The sequence below is a fragment of the Hylobates moloch genome, unplaced genomic scaffold (assembly GCF_009828535.3).
Source record: "Hylobates moloch isolate HMO894 unplaced genomic scaffold, HMol_V3 SCAFFOLD_23, whole genome shotgun sequence".
NCBI lineage: Eukaryota > Metazoa > Chordata > Mammalia > Primates > Hylobatidae > Hylobates > Hylobates moloch.
Window position 1 is genome coordinate 40,416,330 of NW_026652298.1, and position 17,380 is coordinate 40,433,709.

The following is a 17,380-nucleotide window of genomic DNA, read 5'->3' on the forward strand; positions in this document are numbered from 1 at the left end:
GAGGGAGACCACCACGAAGGCATACATTTGGTGAGGTCTGACCACATCCAGATGTCTGGATCCTCGCCTGGGTGTCCCAAATGGGAGGGAGACACGGAAGTCTCAAGGCAAAGGTATGCAAGGGACTGAACACGTATGTCAGGCATGCCCACACCAATGCCCGTGAGAGACACTTTCCCTGCAAAGGCAGGTTTCTCTCAAGTGCCAAATAGTCACACACCGAGTTTAAGAACTTATCAGGAAAGTCTTCACTGTAATCATATTAGTGCCTAAGGGTCACCCCAGGAGGGAGAAATGATACCTTAGATCACCTGGAAGCTTGCAAAGGGACACAGGAAGGAAACCAACTACAGAGGGGACTTTGTTCTTCCTCTTCCATGTCTCCTAATTCTTAAAACACAAGAAAAACATTTTCAACCAGCTTAGCAGAGTCCCACGTAAAGTCCACACAACCTGCATAGTACAGGACTCTTCCTGCCCCCATTCCCTGTTAAGAGTCCGAACAAAACCTCTAGGGAGGGGAGGCACCAACCCAGGGCCCCAGGACTCCGCAGCAGCCCTGTGATCAGTATCCATGCTCTTGCTGCCTTGGGATGTGACACCACCAGGCACGAGCCCAGGCCACATCCAACTGTCCTGCCCATTACAGTCCACAGAGGGCACAGCTGATGCATAGCACAGGTTTGGCAGAAAGCAAGCAGCAGGGGCTGGGGCCTCCCTGCAGAGAGGGAGATCACAGCTCCTAGTGCACAGCAAATACACCAAGGCACACATACTCCCTTGTCTCAGAAGGAAATGCCACCGGAATGTCCAACACAACAGTCGAGGCAGAGCACAGGCTGAAATGGGATTACTATGCAGACCCTAACATGGGCCCAGGCGTGGTGAAGAACGGCTCAAGCACCACAGTGATTTCTAACGCTGGCCCTTCCCAAGAACTCATCCTAGTCTCCTTGGACGCCGTTGCCTGCTGCTCGTGGGGAAGCAGCTCTGTGACCAAGTTCCTGCCCGTTGTACAGTCTTGGGTGCGGAGATGCCTCTGTTCAGACCATCTTCTGGGGCTGCTGGGCTTATCTATTTTTCTCTAGCTCGAAGAGGGCTTCATCCGCCACCAGGACGTGTGGTCACTGGGACAGGTCACTGACAGTGGGGCCACCTCCACCACCATCAAACAGAGCTTCTCGGCGGCCAGGCTCAGTGATGGACAGCTCTTGGGCTAGGTCGTTGAACCGAGAAATGTAATCAATGCTGTTTTCGTTCATCATGCACACCAGCTGGGAATCCACAACCTGCAGGAAGAGGAGACAGGAAGAGCAAGTCACTGTGACCGGCCGGCCCTTCAGCGGAGGGCGGGTCCCGAAACAGGACGAGAAGCTCCTATCGACTCCCACTGCAGGAACCTAGTCATGGACGGCAGCGGAATCACAGAATCACCTGTCGTCTGCCCGCACACTCTTTAGATAAGTGCTCGCAGAGAGCCTACGATGTGCCTGGCACATCTGACGGCTGGGATGAGGGTGCTGGTCCCCCCGCCCGCCATGAGACCCAAGGGGGAAGACACCTAACAGGTAGAGAGACTGTATGCAGCAGACACAGGCATTGGGGGCAGCCTGCGGAAACAGATGCAGAGTGAGGGGAGAGAGTGTGCCGGGGAAAGGAGACCAGGGACGGTGCTCCAAGGACTGGGACCTGAGTGGGAGGTGGGCTAAAACCCGAGGACAGGTGGGGGACATGCTCCCGTCACAGACATGAGGACAGGTGGGGGACACGTTCCCGTCACAGACATGAGGACAGCTGGGGGCATGTTCCCGTCACAGACATGAGGACAGCTGGGGGACACGCTCCCGTCACAGACATGAGGACAGCTGGGGGACACGCTCCTGTCACAGACCTGAGGACAGGTGGGGGACACGTTCCCGTCACAGACATGAGGACAGCTGGGGGCATGTTCCCGTCACAGACATGAGGACAGGTGGAGGACACGATCCCTTCAGAGTCCCAAGGACATGTGGTGAGGGCACGTTCCCATCGGTCCTGATGACATGTGGGGAGCACGTTCCCGTCAGAGACATGAGGACACGTGGGGAGCAGGTTCCTTTTTAAAGAAGCAACAGGCATGCTCCCTGAGACAGGAGGAGGCTGACTGAAAAGCACGACCAAGGTGGTGGCCGTGACAGAGTGAGTGAGGCAGCACGGAGCTGAGGAGACGGAGGACGGGAGGGCCTCGGCACCAGCATCTTGTCCCATGCGCAAACACGTAGAATGTGCCGTTTTCACTGCTTATTGTCTGCGTCCTGCTCTAGAGTAGAAGCCTCGTGAGGACGGGGCCATTGTTTGCACACAGTAGACCCTGCATAAATAGCCCTTAATGAACTGCATGACACTGTGAATGCAAGAAGTCTGGAAAATTCTGAGTAGAGCTATGGCGTAAATGAAATTTTATGCTTTGATTATGAGAAATGTCAGACAAATTAAAATTTGTTTTCAAAAGCAGAGCAAAGAGTAACTCTCCTTCCCCTGTGTGTCCATCAGCAGCTCCCACCCCTTTCATCCCAGGGCCACCCAGCTCCACCCCCGCCCCTTTCATGCTAGCCCTACCACCAGACCCTTTCATCCACAAATGCCTCGGACCATCCTTCCAGATGACGAGGACCTGCTGACAAACACACTCACGTTCTGAGTGGAGGGCTCTCGGGAAAATCCCATGCTAAACGCTGATTCGCTCTTTCTGCAGGTGAATACGTGTTTGCATTACTCGCGATGGGCACCCTTTCTCCGCTACTCATTCCCATGTGCCATCTGTTGCCCAGGATTTTGTTAAAGGTGCAAATTCTGATTGGGGTGAGGCTAACACTCTGCATTTCTGACTCTAAGGGGCTCCTGTCACTGGGCTGTGGCCCGTCCTTTCAACAGCAAGGTCCTGGCATGCTGCCTCAGGGCACATATGCAAGGCCCACCTCCACAGAGCCCAGCCCTTAGGAACACGCGCACAAACACGGGAAGAGACAGAGACTAGTTTCTCGGGAAACATCAGAGTCCAAGGTGTGCTCTGAATAATGATTCTGGGGCCAAACAGGTTTGAGAAACGCCACACACTGTGAGATGGAGATCTACTCTATTAATTGTGTCTATGTGTATATTTGGCTAAAATTTCCAGTCATATCATGGCTTGGCTTGGAATTCTCCAAATTCTCCATGAGTTCATCATCTCAAGAGTCACGATTCACATTCGGATACTGGGTAGCGGAGGTGTCCGTGAGAAACAGCTGTTTTGAGCTTTTTTGGATCCAGGGTTTCCCTCAAGTATCTGCCTACAAAATCCTCAAGGAACACCTGCCAATGTCCCAACATTGTGGGGACTAGATTCGGGGAATGCTGCTCCAGGACTTTCACATGAGCTAAGCCCATGCGGATGACCTCCTGGACCTGGAGTTCCCTCCCTGTCCATAAAGCCCTCACCCGATTGCCCACACACCTGCCACTCTGCACTTTACGTCACAGTGAAACGGGCCTGTCTTCACCCTGCAAGCCTAACCTGCCCACGAATGCCACACAAACCATGTGGCGGATGCCTTGAGGGCTACGACCAGATGGCCTGGCCAACAAAGAGGGACGCTGCATCTGGTCAAAAGAGGAGAATCACAAACCACGTTTTGCCTTCGCATCAAGAACCTGCCCCAGTGACTCCTCCTATCACTACCCTAGGCACGGGAGAAGCATGAGGACAGCAGAGCTCATCCTAGCTCCCCTGCACCACAGCTCAACATGACAGGCAGACGCCGCTCAAAGGTCCTGCTGTTAGGATGGGAGTACTGACAACACAACTGCTGCAACCACCCCTTACTCCTCCACACTACCCGCACCTCAGCACCTCACAGCCAGTGAAGGAGAGGTAACATCCCCGCTCGGCTCTGGCTGCCTTCAGAGACCCTGCTCTGCACCCCAGACCAGGGCTTCCAGTTCAGAGGCCTGCAGAGTTCAGCTATGACTAAGTCTGTCATTCTGCATGTGCGGACGAGAGCCAGCCCAGTGTCCCCAGATCTCTCCATTCTCAGTAGTCAGGGACCTGAGTGTGTACGTGCTGTCTCCTGTTCTTCCACTCTTGGCAAACAGCTCTTACTAACCCACAGGTGTGCAGGAGAGTGCTGGCAACCTCTGGCACGAGGGTTGGTGGTCAGGTGCAGCTGTGAGGTCAATGCACTCACCTCCGCGACGTCAGCCAGGGACCTGGACACAAATGAGTCCCGCGAGTTTCCATCCAACAAGCTGGGGCCAAGCAAGGAAGTGCCACTGTTGGTCCCAATGGGAGTCGGCAACATCTTCCGGCTCTTCTCTGGGGAGATGAAGCTTGCTGTGGAGAAAAGGCCAGAGGAAAACACCCTGAACCCTGCTTGGTCTGGACCAGTCCAGCGGAAGGGTCCTGAGGCTGGGGGCAGCCAGGCCAAGCCCCGGCCCCGGCCCCGGCCCCGGCCCTGGCGCCAATCCAGACTTGTGCGAAGAGCTTCTGAGGGACTCAACATGCCACGACGAGCTCTTCTCGTTTAACAGGCCTTCGTGGATACAGACGTGCACCTTGTTTTCCACGAGTCCCATGGTCTCCCACCCTCACTGCCATCCCCCACCCCCATGACGGTCTCCCACCCTCACTGCCATCCCCCACCCCCATGACGGTCTCCCACCCTCACTGCCATGCCCCACCCCCATCACGGTCTCCCGCCCTCACTGCCATCCCCAGCCCCATCACGGTCTCCCGCCCTCACTGCCATCCCCACCCCCATCATGGTCTCCCACCCTCACTGCCATCCCCACCCCCATACTTTCTTCTGTGTGACTAGTCTCATGCAGGTTGTTTCCAACTTTATTTTTCTTTAAATTTTTTTTAAGGCAGGGTCTCGCTCTTGCCCAGGCTGCAGTGCAGTGGTGATCACGGCTCACTGCAGCCTCGAATTCCTAGGCTCAAGCAATCCTCCCACCTCAGCCTCCCGAGTTGCTGGGACTACAGGCATGCACCCCCACACCTGGCTAGTTTTAAAATTTTCTGTAGAGACGAGGTCTCTCTATGCTGCCAAGGCTGGTCTCAAACTCCTGGCCTCAAGCAATCCTCCCACCTTGGCCTCCAAAAGTGCTGGGATTACAGACATGAGCCACCATGCCTGGCCTGTTTCCAGGTTTTCATGATTTATGTGTGACTTTCCAAACATCTGCACTGCTACATGCGACAAAAGGAAATGCTTGCAGGGTGCTGGGTCCCTCAGCACCTCCCAGACCCAGGTCGCCCAACTGGTTCAGGGCTGTCAGGCATGGTACCCGCCATGCCTGATGTGCCCAGCCACAAGCCCTGGCCCCATCCAACTGTGGGCGGGAAGAGCCCAGATATCCTAATGGAAGCTCTCTCTGGGCAGACAACAGCAGCAGGGTGTGTCTTTCCCTGATACACCCCCTTCCTGCCACACTTGCTACCCAGTGGGCAAACGGGCCGTAGGGGAGGAGGATGGACATGTCCTCTGAACTCTCCGATCTATATTCAAGAATGTGTCAGGTGGCAGCTGGAGCATCCACTTCTGAATACCTTACTGACCACAGAAAGAGAAGAGCCAAGAGAGTGCCAAGACACCAGTTTCCTTTTCTCCCCTGGAGAGAACCCTAGTCGGGAGGAGCCAGGCTAGCTGAACAGACTGGGAAGGCACACAGAACCCAGAATCTGGGGTCACGAGAATGTTCTAGGTCTCCATTGGGTTGTGGGTTACCAGGCTATACGTGCTTGCCAAAGCTTGGTGAACTGTACACTAAAAATGTGTACATTTTCCCACATGTAAATTACACCCAAAAATATTAACTCAGAAAAATACAAACACTTGAGAAGCGAACAAGCCAACAGTCCTCGTGGGAGTTTGAGTAGAACGAGAATCCAGCGTCCCGCGGACCCCAGCCCCTGCTGCTCTGGGAAAGGAGACGGGACCCCTCCCCATACACTCACCAAACAGGCTGCTGAGTGAGGAGTCAGTGGAGTCACTGGGGTACCACTGGGGGTCGTGGGTGGGAGAGGCGATCCAGTGTGGCTGGGGGCTGCTGGACGGGGAGGGAAGGCTCTTGGAACTGTCGCTGCCATTCAGTTTTGCTGGAGAAAGAGGGACTCCTTCACCTGCCAACCAAGATCCCAGATCAGAAACGCCTTGTTGCGGGGTGGTGAACGGCAACTCACTTCTCCAGCCCACCACGGAGCAGAGCCCTGCTGAACCAGATGGATGGCACAGCTCTGCAGGTAAGGAGCGCAGCACCTCAGAACAGCTCTGCAGGGAGGGAGGGCGCAGCAGAGTGAAGGCGACGGCAGCAGCCACCACGGATACCACGTGAGTCATCTCACGGCACCCACAGCAGCCCTAGGAGCTGTACCTTATTCTCAATTTACCGCTTAGGAAAGGGAGGTTCAACAAGTTGGTGACCTGCCCAAGGCTACGTGCTAACACACTGTGCACTCACATCTCTCTCAACCCACAGCCTGGGTCACACCAGTGAGCAACAAACCACTGCTCCCAGGAGCTTTGTCCCAGACAGCAGGTGAGACCAAAGCCCAAAGGGCCCAGCCCAACTGCTTCACAAGCTGTGCAAGACCTCAGACCGCCTGCTCAGGTTCAAGATCAACTAGAAAACCACTCTGTGATCCCCAGGCTGAAGAGCGCCTGGGGGCCATCCCACTGTCTCGCCTGAAGGTCAGGAGCAAGCCTACCAGGCCATCAGCTGCCTTAGGTCCCACAGGTACCTTATCTACCTGCAAGGTCCCTGCCAGAGACAGGCAGCAGCTTGTAGGTGACAGGTTTTCAATTCGTAAAAATCACAAGACTGGAATATCCCCAGGAAGTGTGGCAAACACTGGGGCAGGCGATCAACACCTGATGACAGGAAGGGCTGTGAGGCTGCCCTGCCCTTACCGTACTGACCGGAGCTGATGGCGATCTCAATGATGGAGTCGCTAATGTGTGTGGCAGGCTCGCCCTGTGACAGCGCATCCTCAGGTGGGCCGGGCAGGGAGATGTCGAGCAGAGCAGAGACGTCTGGTGGAGACAGCCGGGTGCTGGAGCTCTCTGACGAGGACAGCGGTGTGGAGAGGCCATTCTGGAGAGGGGCCTTGGGCAGCTCAGATAAGGAGAGAACAGATGAGCCCTGCTGGGAGACAGGTATTTTTCAGACACAACCAGGTCTATCAGAACCCATGACAAGGGAGGAAACACCAGCTTACTCTCCTAGCTTGCGGGCAAATCAATGATCTCTGCAGTCACCTCATCCTTCCAACCCAGGAACACACTTGGGGAATTGATTTCTCCCCAAAACACTCACTATGGCAGAGTCAGAAGGTCAGGCTGCAGTGGCCTGGACCTAGTTTGACTGCTGCCAGAAAGAGAGTGGGGGCTGGGGGAGTTACTAGCTGACAGCCTCCTCCTCCCAGAAAGCTGAGTTCTTCCAGAGCGCTGAGTTCTTCCAGAGCTGGGTCTGAAACGGCCCGCTCTGGAGAGGAGAGGAAGGAAATGTGAGGTGGCGGACAGCTGTATTCATTTATCCACCCTGGGCAGTCGGCACAGCAGGTGGAAGAACAGCAAAGCCACTGCACAGTCTAGGAGAGAAGCCGGGCCACTGCAAGACTGCAGGTGGCAGCTCAGGGCACTGAAGGGAGTCCTGAGGCAGCTGCTTTGCTCAGCAGCCCAAGAGCACACTCTACCTGGAAACTGTCTGCCACTGGCTCCTGCTCAGGCCTCGAAGGGATGCTGACGAATGGGTCGGAGCCCTGCAGGAAGAGCATGTCCATGAGCAGCCGCAGGGTGCACCAGATGCCACCCATACCCTCATCTGCGACAGAGTTCCAGAAAAGGGGTGTTCCATCCCCCTGGCCTCCTAACAGCAGAGGGACAGTAAACGGACAGGGGTCTAAGGTCAAAAACACTGAAAGGCTACTTTCAGCTGTGGACCCTGTACTTGCAATTTGTTGTTGCTTCCAAGAGTGAAGTCAAGTCCTATCAGGAAGTCAATCTTGTAGCAGGCAGGGCTGGGCTCCCTGGAGTCTTAACAGCATCAGCCCACCCCACCCTCCTTGGGGCAGCTCTGAAGTGGCCATGGCAGGCCAGAGAAACCAGGTGCTCGGAGCCTCGGAAAGGAGCAATGGCCAAGGCCGTGCAGGCTGCTCTCTTCCCAGATGAAAGAGATGCTCAGTGGTGTCCGAGCACAGCGCTGTGGGCTTTCTGCTGCCAGCTTGGTTATGGTCCCTCTTACATGGAGCTATGTTTCCACACCATCTTAGCTCTGGGTTCTCCAGTGCCACATGGCAAGCCTGTCCCCACCTTTCGTCAGTGGCTCTGGACGCCTCTCCTGCTCTGTACTACACAGAGCTTGCTTACGCCATGGCACCCCTGGTCCGGAGACTCTCCTCCAAAGGCAGAGCTGGAGTCCAGTGCGATCGCAGCCCCATGGCTTTGGCGTCCACACCAGAAGTTGGTGGTAATGCTGAAAAGCCCTTCTAAACATACTCACCCCCACGGTGGGGAGGGCATCTCCATCCTGGTGAGTTCCAGTGGAGTCCTGCCCCGAGATGGCACCCGTCACCTCGTCTGAAGACAGTGGAGAGATGCCAGACAAGCCCTCGGTGTCCAAGGCAGGGAGGGGGTTCCCGGAGAGGATGCCAGCACTCGTAGCTGCTAAGTCGATAGCACCTGGCAACAAAAAGGACGCTGCACATCTCTGCCCTACTGACAACCCATAAGATGTCCCAAGAGGCCTCGGGGAACAGCTTCTCCCTCACACCTCATGTCAATGCAAGAGCCAAGGGCTTAGATGTTCTCCGTGAAGGGTAATGAGACATTATGATTTGGAGAAGAAAACATTAAAAACACCTGGTCACAAAAACATCCCTCAGAGGCTCACTCAGTGGCTGTGGCCATGCAGGTACAGACTTACTGGCCAGGTGACTCGTGGCCTGGGGTGGAAGGACCTTGGGCACGATCGGCCGAGACAGAGCTGCTTTGGTCAGAGAAGACTGGATGGGCCGGAACGAACCTCTCCCTGCGAGGGTGAGGGCAAAAGCAGACATGTCGAGCCCGCCCGCCGCGCCCTCACAGCAGGATGGGGCCGCAGGGGGCTTCCTTTACAGCCACTGCTGGGAGTGTGGGAGCCGAGCCAAGCTGGAAGCCACTGAACATTCCAAATGCTAATGTGAGGAGTCAGAGGTCACACAGGCCCCTAACGTGACACAAGCTCTGGCACCCACCACTGTGCCTCCCAGGAGCTACTGGAAGGCTTCGGTCACCACTGTCATCCTGCGGAAATGGCTCTTGAAGGGTGACAAGCCCCCAAGCTGAGGTACAGGCCCCAGGGCAGTCAGAGCAACAGATTATGGACTAAGATGCTGCCACTGCAACTTGGTTTTATCTTGCCAGGCTTCCCACAGTTGAAAATTGACAAGGAGGCAGGAGAAAAAGCAATCGACAGCTGTTAAGGGTCTTGCAATAAGTCAGTGAGAGACGTGGAAGTCAACACTGGTAGAAAAGGGAAGTCACAGAGTATGTGTTTCACTAGAGGCTTCTCCCTGTGTAAGATCTACTGCAAGGAGTCAAGGCCCCCACTAGTACAGACTGATGGAAGCATAATACATACACCCCAAGAACACATCCATTCCATAAAATGGCTGACAAGACATTACACAGAGAGAGCAGACAAAAGACGCAACTCCAACCAAGCCAAGCGCCTCACACAGGGCCATCTGAGGCCACAGACGAAGGGCACCCTTTGGACTAGCTGCCTCGCCCGCCACCGCAGCCTGCAGCCCAGGACATAGGGCACACTAGGTATTTGTCGGTAGAATGGACAAAGGAATGCCTGAAAATAAGCCATGGAAATAAGCACCCATTGTCTCCAGAGCCAAGGCCCTCATGTGAGGAGGAGGGACAAGCTACCCCAGAAAAGCTCAAGGTCCTTACCAGTTACGGAAGAGTTAGACAGGATGGAGAAGGAACAAACGTTGTGGGACTGGTTTTCCGATGGTCTAGGGAGCAGTGTTCTCTGTGGGAAAATGGTCAACAATCAAGGTGATGAAACTCCCACACCAAAAAATCACTCCCAGCTACAAAGGAATGTCCCAAGTACGAGGGTACCCAGCATAGCCAGGTGGGGCTTTTTCCAGAGCCGATGACACAGGGTGCCTGGGACGGCTCAGACAGTTAGGACCTGTGCACCCCAAGCCCCAGTTGGGTCCTCTCTCAAACAAACCCAGGTAATCAAACTCTCCCCGGGGAAACGAGGAATGTCCAACCTCTTTTTTTTTTTTTTTTTTCGAGACGGTGTCTTGCTCTGTCACCCAGGCTAGAGTGCAATGGTGCAATCTTGGCTCACTGAAAGCTCTGCCTCCCGGGTTCAAGTGATTATCCTGCCTCAGCCTCCCACTCGCCACCACACCAACTAATTTTGTTTTTTCGTAGACAGGGTTTCTCCAGTTGGCCAGGCTGGTTTTAAACCTGACCTCAGGTGATCCACCTGGTTATATAAACCTGTTTATAACCACTGGATATGGACTTTTATGAGTGACACCCCCCATTCTGGGCTTCCTCACACATGGGGTGAGGAAAATAAAGTCACTGCTTGTAACACACAGGCACCAAAGGGCATGAAGTGCTCCTTTCCAGGTCTTTTGTGTGTGAACAATTAGGCTGAATGTGCTACAGCAGGTTTGAGTGACAAGGACTACCATCTGAGAAACCGTGTTCATCACTGAAACTGCTAGTAATCAAGATAAAACACGAACAAAAAAGTGTCTCTCGACCTACAAGTGTCTGAGGCGCTTCGGCCTCTGGGGGTGCCGCTGCAGTTCCCTGACCCTTTGAAATGCCCCAGGACACTGGCGTCGGAGAGACTAGAGAGGAGGCACTACTAGAGACAGCGGTAGGCTGCAGCCTAGTAGCTGAGCTTTCACTCCAAAGGCTACACTTTTTGTAGCAGAGATTGACACACTTTTTCTGTAAAGGGCCAGGCAGGAAATATTTTAGGTTTTGGGGCCATACTTGACCCTGCCCGTGTGGAAAATAGTAGATAGTACAGAAATGAATAATCACGGCTGTGTGCCAGTAAAACTTTATTTACAAAAATATTATGTGGAAAAGAACACATATCGTATGATCCCATTTATAGGAAATGCCCAGAATAGACAAATCCATAGAGACAGAAAGTGGACCCGTGGTTGCCAAGGGCTGGCAGGAGAAGGCAACGTGAGTTCACAGGAGCAGGGTTTCCTTTCTGGGTGCTAACGTTCTGGGATTAGACCATGGTGATGGTTGTACACATTGTGACCACTGAGTCATAAGGTTTAAACGGGCAAACATTATGATATGTGAATTCTCTATCTATAAAGTTGTTTTAAATTAAACAAGACAACAGTCAGGCTGGAGGTGGCGCCTGTGCCATAGTTTTCAAGAACGCTGGTCTTAGTCTGAACAAAGAACACCCGAGATTTAGCAGGCCCTTTCTTCCTAAGACTGTTCATGCAATGGCTCATTACTAATCTCAAGGGAGAGAGAGATTTCTAAGAGTCTAACAAAAGGAAACCTGTGCATTAATCCAAAATAACACACGTCCATAAATTTCTAAGGCCATGATTACCTCAGACTTCCCATCTCACTTTCTGTATTTTTATGCTTCAGAATGCCAGGCTCTTCTGAGGTGCCTCTGAGTCCCTGGCTGTCCCCCAGGCTTGTATACGGCATCCTCGGGGACTCCCGGGGAGCTCACGAGAGGCCTGGGCTCCCGCCGACCCACAGGCCCTGGCACCTGCTCCCACAGACTAAATGTTTATAAATAGGTGTTGAGAGTCCATAAATACATCCCAGTCTGGGACACTCTTTGGACTTGAATCCCTATAACTGTCTTTTTGGCAAGTGGATTTCCATGTTGTTGAAAGATTACCTTCACTTCTGGGTACCATTAAGTTCACTGTTATTACTTGTATTTTTACCCTATTCACAAGAGGGAAGGAAGGGGCAGGAATTTCCCACATTTTACACCATGAAAATGTGAGAGAGGGAAGAAGCCCTGTGTCCTGGTTGGCCCAGCCACGAGGCCACACGTTCAGACTTGAGAAGACCCTGACCTGGACCACCAGTGGCTTCCGCAGGTGCCGGTTCCGCAGCTTCCGGGGCTTTGGCAGGAAGAAATCCGACTGCATCTGTAAGGGAGCAGCGTCCGGCACCTGAAGGTGCGCTCTCCAGACCACGGGGACGCTCGCACACGGGCGGCCCGGCCCCACACACTCACGCTGATGGAGTTCAGATGCTGGCGGAAAGTCAGCTCTGCTTCTTTACTGGGAGAGAAGAGCTTCCCATGTCGGCTGTTGGGTGGCAAGGTTGTCGGGACAGCAAAAAGGCCGCCATCTGAGTCATTGCTTCCTGTGCTGGAGGGACCAGGCACCAAGAGGGGTCTTGGAGGATTTCTCAAACCTGGAAGAGGAGAGGAGAGAATCAACGTGACAGCATTCATACCTAGCAACAGGTCCAGGGTCACGGAATTCTGTTGGGAAGAAAGTCAGAAAGACATTCTCTTGGCAACCTGTTGGGTTGTCTTGAAAGGAGACACCTCTATCTCAGTCCCATATAAAGACTGATTTTCTATCCTTCTCACTGAAATTCTTGTTCCCATTTTGAGCAGACCACTGGTCTCCTGGATAGGACAAAAGCACTTCACCACTTCGCCCAGTGCTCAGGGGTAAGGGCAGATAAGACACCAAAGATGTTCCAGGGCTAGAAGAGCCTTCAGGGTATCTAGGGGAGACCAGAAGTCGGTCAACTTTCTTGGTTGGGCCAGATAACCAATGTCCACTCTGTAGACCATACTGTCTCTGGGGCAACCGAGCCGTGCACAATAGCAACTACAGACAACATGTGAACAAATGAGTGTGGCTGTGTGCCAATAAAACTTTATTTATAAACAGCAGGCAGTGAGCTGGATCTGGGCTGCAGGCCTATAGCTTGCTGCTCCCTGGTGTAAATCTCTAGTTTTTAGAAAACAGACCCAGAGGTAAAAGAACAGGAAATATTTGAGAGTTAGTATTGTGGGATCCTGCTAAATGTTTTCATCATTGTCAGTGCTGCTATAAATCACTCTGAGAATTCATGGTAGGCCAGCCTGGCCAACATAGCGAAACCCTGTCTCCACTAAAAACAAAAATTAGCCGAGCATGGTGGCACATGCCTGTAATCCCAACTACTCAGGTGGCTGAAGCAGGAGAATCGCTTGAACCCAGGACGTGGAGGTTGCAGTGAGCTGAGATCACGCCACTGCACTCCAGCGTGGGCGACAGAGCGAGACTCCATCTCCAAAAAAAAAAAAAAAAATTCATTCATAGTAGGGAATGGCCCCCTCTCACAGGACCCCTCACCTGGCCCCTCTGTCACCCAGGAGGCCAGGACCTCTCACCTGGCCCCCTCTGTCACGCAGGCTGGAGTGCAGTGGCAGTCACGGCTGAGTGCGGCCTTGAACTCCTGGGTTCAAGCGATCCTACCACCTCAGCCTCCTGAGTACCTGGGACCACAGGTATGAGCCGTAACATTCAACTACTTTTTTTATTTTTATATTTTGTAGAGATGGGGTCTTGCTATGTTGCCCAGGCTGGCCTCAAGTGATCCTCTTGCCTTGGTCTCCCACGGTGCTGGGATTATAGGCATGGGCCACTGTTCCAGGCCTTATTTTACCTTGAAAACTCATTCATTTTTTTTTTTTTGAGATGGAGTCTTGCTCCGTCGCCCGAACTGGAGTGCAGTGGCGCGACCTTGGCTTACTGCAACCTCCGCCTTCCGGGTTCAAGTGATTCTCCTGCCTCAGCCTCCAGAGTAGCTGGGATTAACAGGCACGCATCACCACGTCCGGCTAATATATTTTTTTTTTTTTTTGAGACAGAGTCTCGCTCTGTTGCCCAGGCTGGAGTGCAGTGGCACAATCTCGGCTCACTGCAAGCTCTGCCTCCCGGGTTCACACCATTCTCCTGCCTCAGCCTCTCCGAGTAGCTGGGACTACAGGTGCCCGCCACCACGCCTGGCTAATATTTTTGTATTTTTAGTAGAGACAGGGTTTCACCGTGGTCTCAATTTCCTGACCTCGTGATCCGCCCGCCTCAGCCTCCCAAAGTGCTGAGATTACAAGCGTGAGCCACCGCGCCCAGCCCGGCTAATTTTTTGTATTTCTACTAGAGACAGGGTTTCGCCATGTTGGCCAGGCTGGTATGGAACTCCTGACCTCAGGTGATCCACCGGCCTCGGCCTCCCAAAGTGCTGGGATTACAGGCATCAGCCACTGTGCTCAGTCTAAAACTCACCATTTTTACACTTAAAAATTCACCATTCTAACCATGATAATCTGCTTTATTCTAAAAATACTATGGGTTGAAAGCAAGTGAAACTGATGCCTTGGGAAACTGTTCATGCTTGTCTTGAGGTTTTATGTACCAGGAACACAATTTATGATCCCTGAATTTAAATTATTTCCTATACGCAGCTGGGGTACACTGTGGACTTGCAGATTGCTCCATCATCCTTTCCGGGACTTGTGTTAACCTGCTGGCACCTCCTTTAACTGAAGGATTCTCTATTTTGAGGTTTTACATGTAAAGAACAACAGAAAAAAAAAAAAACCTTCTCAGGGACTTTGAACCACCAACTCGGCACATTAGCGAGGCTTTTGCTGGCTCCATGAAGCAGACCCAAAGTGACCAGACTGGCAAAGGCCGGCTTCTCGCCAGCTTCTGCACCCTGGGACCCCAAAGTCCTTCGCGACAAGCCCTGGCATTGCCCTCCCAATGAGGAGGCGTGATTCTGCACCTTCACCCTGTCGGCTGGATCGTGGCGAGCTGGACAGTGGGGTCTGGCCTCAGGCACACCTGTGCCCTCAGCTTCAGCACGGCCCCTGAAGCCTGAGATGCCATCAGGGCAGCCGAGGCACAGGGAGTGTGGCTGCCACAGCCTCACCTGAGGAGCAGGGTGCAGAGCTGGGCGGGAAGGTCTTGCTGCTGCGGAGGGAGGCCTGGTTCCGAGGGCAGCGGGGGCTGCGAGAGCTGACGGTCACTACCTTCCCTGGGGGCGTCATCGACTGCTCCTCCTGGGCGGGCCTCACCGAGGCTGTAGAGACCGTGTTTGCTTCCAGAGCCTAGGACAGAAATGGGCCAAACAACGTCCAAACTCAGCACATGAGAAACGGCTCTTGCATGCCCTGGAGTAGGAGGCACGAGAAAATCATCAAGCTCAGAGAGCACAGTGTCACGATGGCAAAGGCCAGGGCCATAGATGCCCAACCTCGGTGTCCCCAGAGTCGCTCGGCAGCTTGCCAGTTTTAAAAGTGACTGGTCGGCCAGGTGCGGTGGCTCACGCCTGTAATCCCAGCACTTTGGGAGGCCGAAACGAGCGGATCACGAGGTCAGGAGATCGAGACCATCCTGGCTAACACAGTGAAACGCCGTCTCTACTAAAAATACAAAAAATTAGCCGGGCGTGGTGGCGGGCGCGGTGGCGGGCGCCTGTAGTCCCAGCTACTCCAGAGGCTGAGGCAGAATGGTGTGAACCCAGGAGGTGGAGCTTGCAGTGAGCCGAGATCGCGCCACTACACTCCAGCCTGGGCGACAGAGCAAGACTCCGTTTCAAAAAAATAAGAAAAAAATCAATCGATCAATCAATCAATCAAAGCCACTGGTCAGGTAAGTAATGAAAACCACTCCCTTCCTCGCAAGTGCCTTTCCACGTGCTACAGCAGAGGTGAGAGGGAGGGGACCAGCCCGCAGTGCCAGCATGGGCTGTGGGAAGAGGTGCCTGATGGCAAGTGACAAGTGTCAAGAGCTCAAAACTATATTAAAAAGTCAACATGAGACTGCAGCAGCCTCTCTGCTTGTGAGTCAGAGGAAGGAAATACAGGTCGACTTTCTAGAATCAGACACAAGCACAGATGAAGAGCACTCTGCAGGGATGAAGCCCAACTTTGGGGGGTGTGCAGGCCCATGGAGCCCAACCCCAGGGGATGTTCAGGACCACGCCACAGCCTGCAGAGCCTGCTGCCAAGTCCTGGGGTCCCTGCCGGGCTCACCACAGAAACACCACCACCGCTGGGAAGACTCGGCCAGCACCCCAGCCTCTTGGCTCTCTTCCTTCTCCTCGCTCTCCTGAACACCCCACACACCCCACCCAGGGCAACCTCCCTATGGACTAAGAAGCCCTCCACCCTGTACTCTCAGCACAGCCCTGCCCGTCTGCCCACTCAGAGCCTTCAGGCCCTAGCTCCATACCCCAGGCTTTCCCCAGGACCCCTCCCACCTCATGACCCTTCCTATGCTGCTCCTTCCACCTGCAACAGTGGCTCAGCAGCCTCTGGCATCTCCTGATCTCTGGGGCTCAGGCCTTTTGGGGTGCTTCTCACAGCTCCACCAGGCAAGAGACAGCACAGGGCCAGGTGGCCCCACACCTGAGCTGCATCAGGCACCTGTCTGTCTGTCCAGTCTGCCAGGCCCACTCCAAGTCAGCATCCCTAACTAGCTCCCAGGGGATGGGGATGCCTTTCCATGTGAGATTCCTACCTGCTCTGTGTCCCAGAACTGCTGCCTGCCCTCTCAGGAGCCTACCCTGGCCCCTTCCCTGGGGCACCCAAACACAGGCGCCATGTCTCTCCTCAGCCCCTCCCATGAGCCCACCAAAAGCCAAACCTGAAAAGCCTTCTAAAGACACTGTCTTTCTGGTCCCTGCTTACTCACCCTGGTGTCCCCCCTACACTACCCCCGAGCCACTTTCACCCTCAGGCTTGGCCTCAGAGGTGCCTGAGGGTCGGGCTCAGTCTCCATCACCCCTGCAAGAACTTTCTTTTTTTTTTTTTTTTTGAGACGGAGTCTCGCTCTGTCACCCAGGCTGGAGTGCAGTGGCACCATCTCGGCTCACTGCAAGCTCCGCCTCCCGGGTTCACGCCATTCTCCTGCCTCAGCCTCTCCGAGTAGCTGGGACTACATGCGCCCGCCACCACGCCCGGCTAATTTTTTGGTATTTTTAGTAGAGACGGGGTTTCACCGTGGTCTCGATCTCCTGACCTTGTGATCCGCCCGCCTTGGCCTCCCAAAGTACTGGGATTACAAGCGTGAGCCACTGCGCCCGGCCAAGAACTTTCTTTCCTCCAGCCCCCTTGATGCTCCCCAGGCAAATGTGCACGTTCCTGCCACCTGCTGATGGACCAACTCTCCAGGGCAAGCCCTGCACGGGTTGGGGGCGGGAGCGGAAAACCAGCAGGAGGTGTGGGGAATGCAGGCAGAAGTCAGCATCACTCAGAAGCTGTAAGACGGCCTGTGTGGAGCAGCGGGTGTGTGGGGGCTCATGAGCGCCCGAGTCCCAAG

At 54.1% G+C, this 17,380-nt stretch overlaps 1 protein-coding gene across 7 annotated transcripts in view; it reads right to left on the minus strand.

Moving 5' to 3' along the window:
* Window positions 1-1,123: 1,123 nt before the first annotated feature.
* The window catches only part of CRAMP1 (cramped chromatin regulator homolog 1), a 62,307-nt gene continuing 46,050 nt past the window's right edge, over window positions 1,124-17,380 (minus strand). For 4 of the 7 annotated variants that reach the window (XM_032144679.2, XM_058433839.1, XM_032144673.2 and 1 more), the window contains exons 11-21: window positions 14,988-15,165; window positions 12,286-12,467; window positions 12,122-12,196; window positions 9,963-10,044; window positions 8,944-9,048; window positions 8,521-8,699; window positions 7,715-7,780; window positions 6,930-7,164; window positions 5,978-6,142; window positions 4,206-4,351; window positions 1,124-1,289 (exon numbers count right to left, since the gene is read on the minus strand). In XM_032144679.2, the coding sequence (XP_032000570.1) occupies window positions 1,125-1,289; window positions 4,206-4,351; window positions 5,978-6,142; window positions 6,930-7,164; window positions 7,715-7,780; window positions 8,521-8,699; window positions 8,944-9,048; window positions 9,963-10,044; window positions 12,122-12,196; window positions 12,286-12,467; window positions 14,988-15,165 (1,578 nt within the window). In that variant the 3' untranslated portion in view covers window position 1,124. The remainder of the gene's footprint in view (window positions 1,290-4,205; window positions 4,352-5,977; window positions 6,143-6,929; window positions 7,165-7,714; window positions 7,781-8,520; window positions 8,700-8,943; window positions 9,049-9,962; window positions 10,045-12,121; window positions 12,197-12,285; window positions 12,468-14,987; window positions 15,166-17,380) is intronic. The other 3 variants (XM_058433841.1, XM_058433840.1, XM_058433844.1) reach the window with 3 other exon arrangements.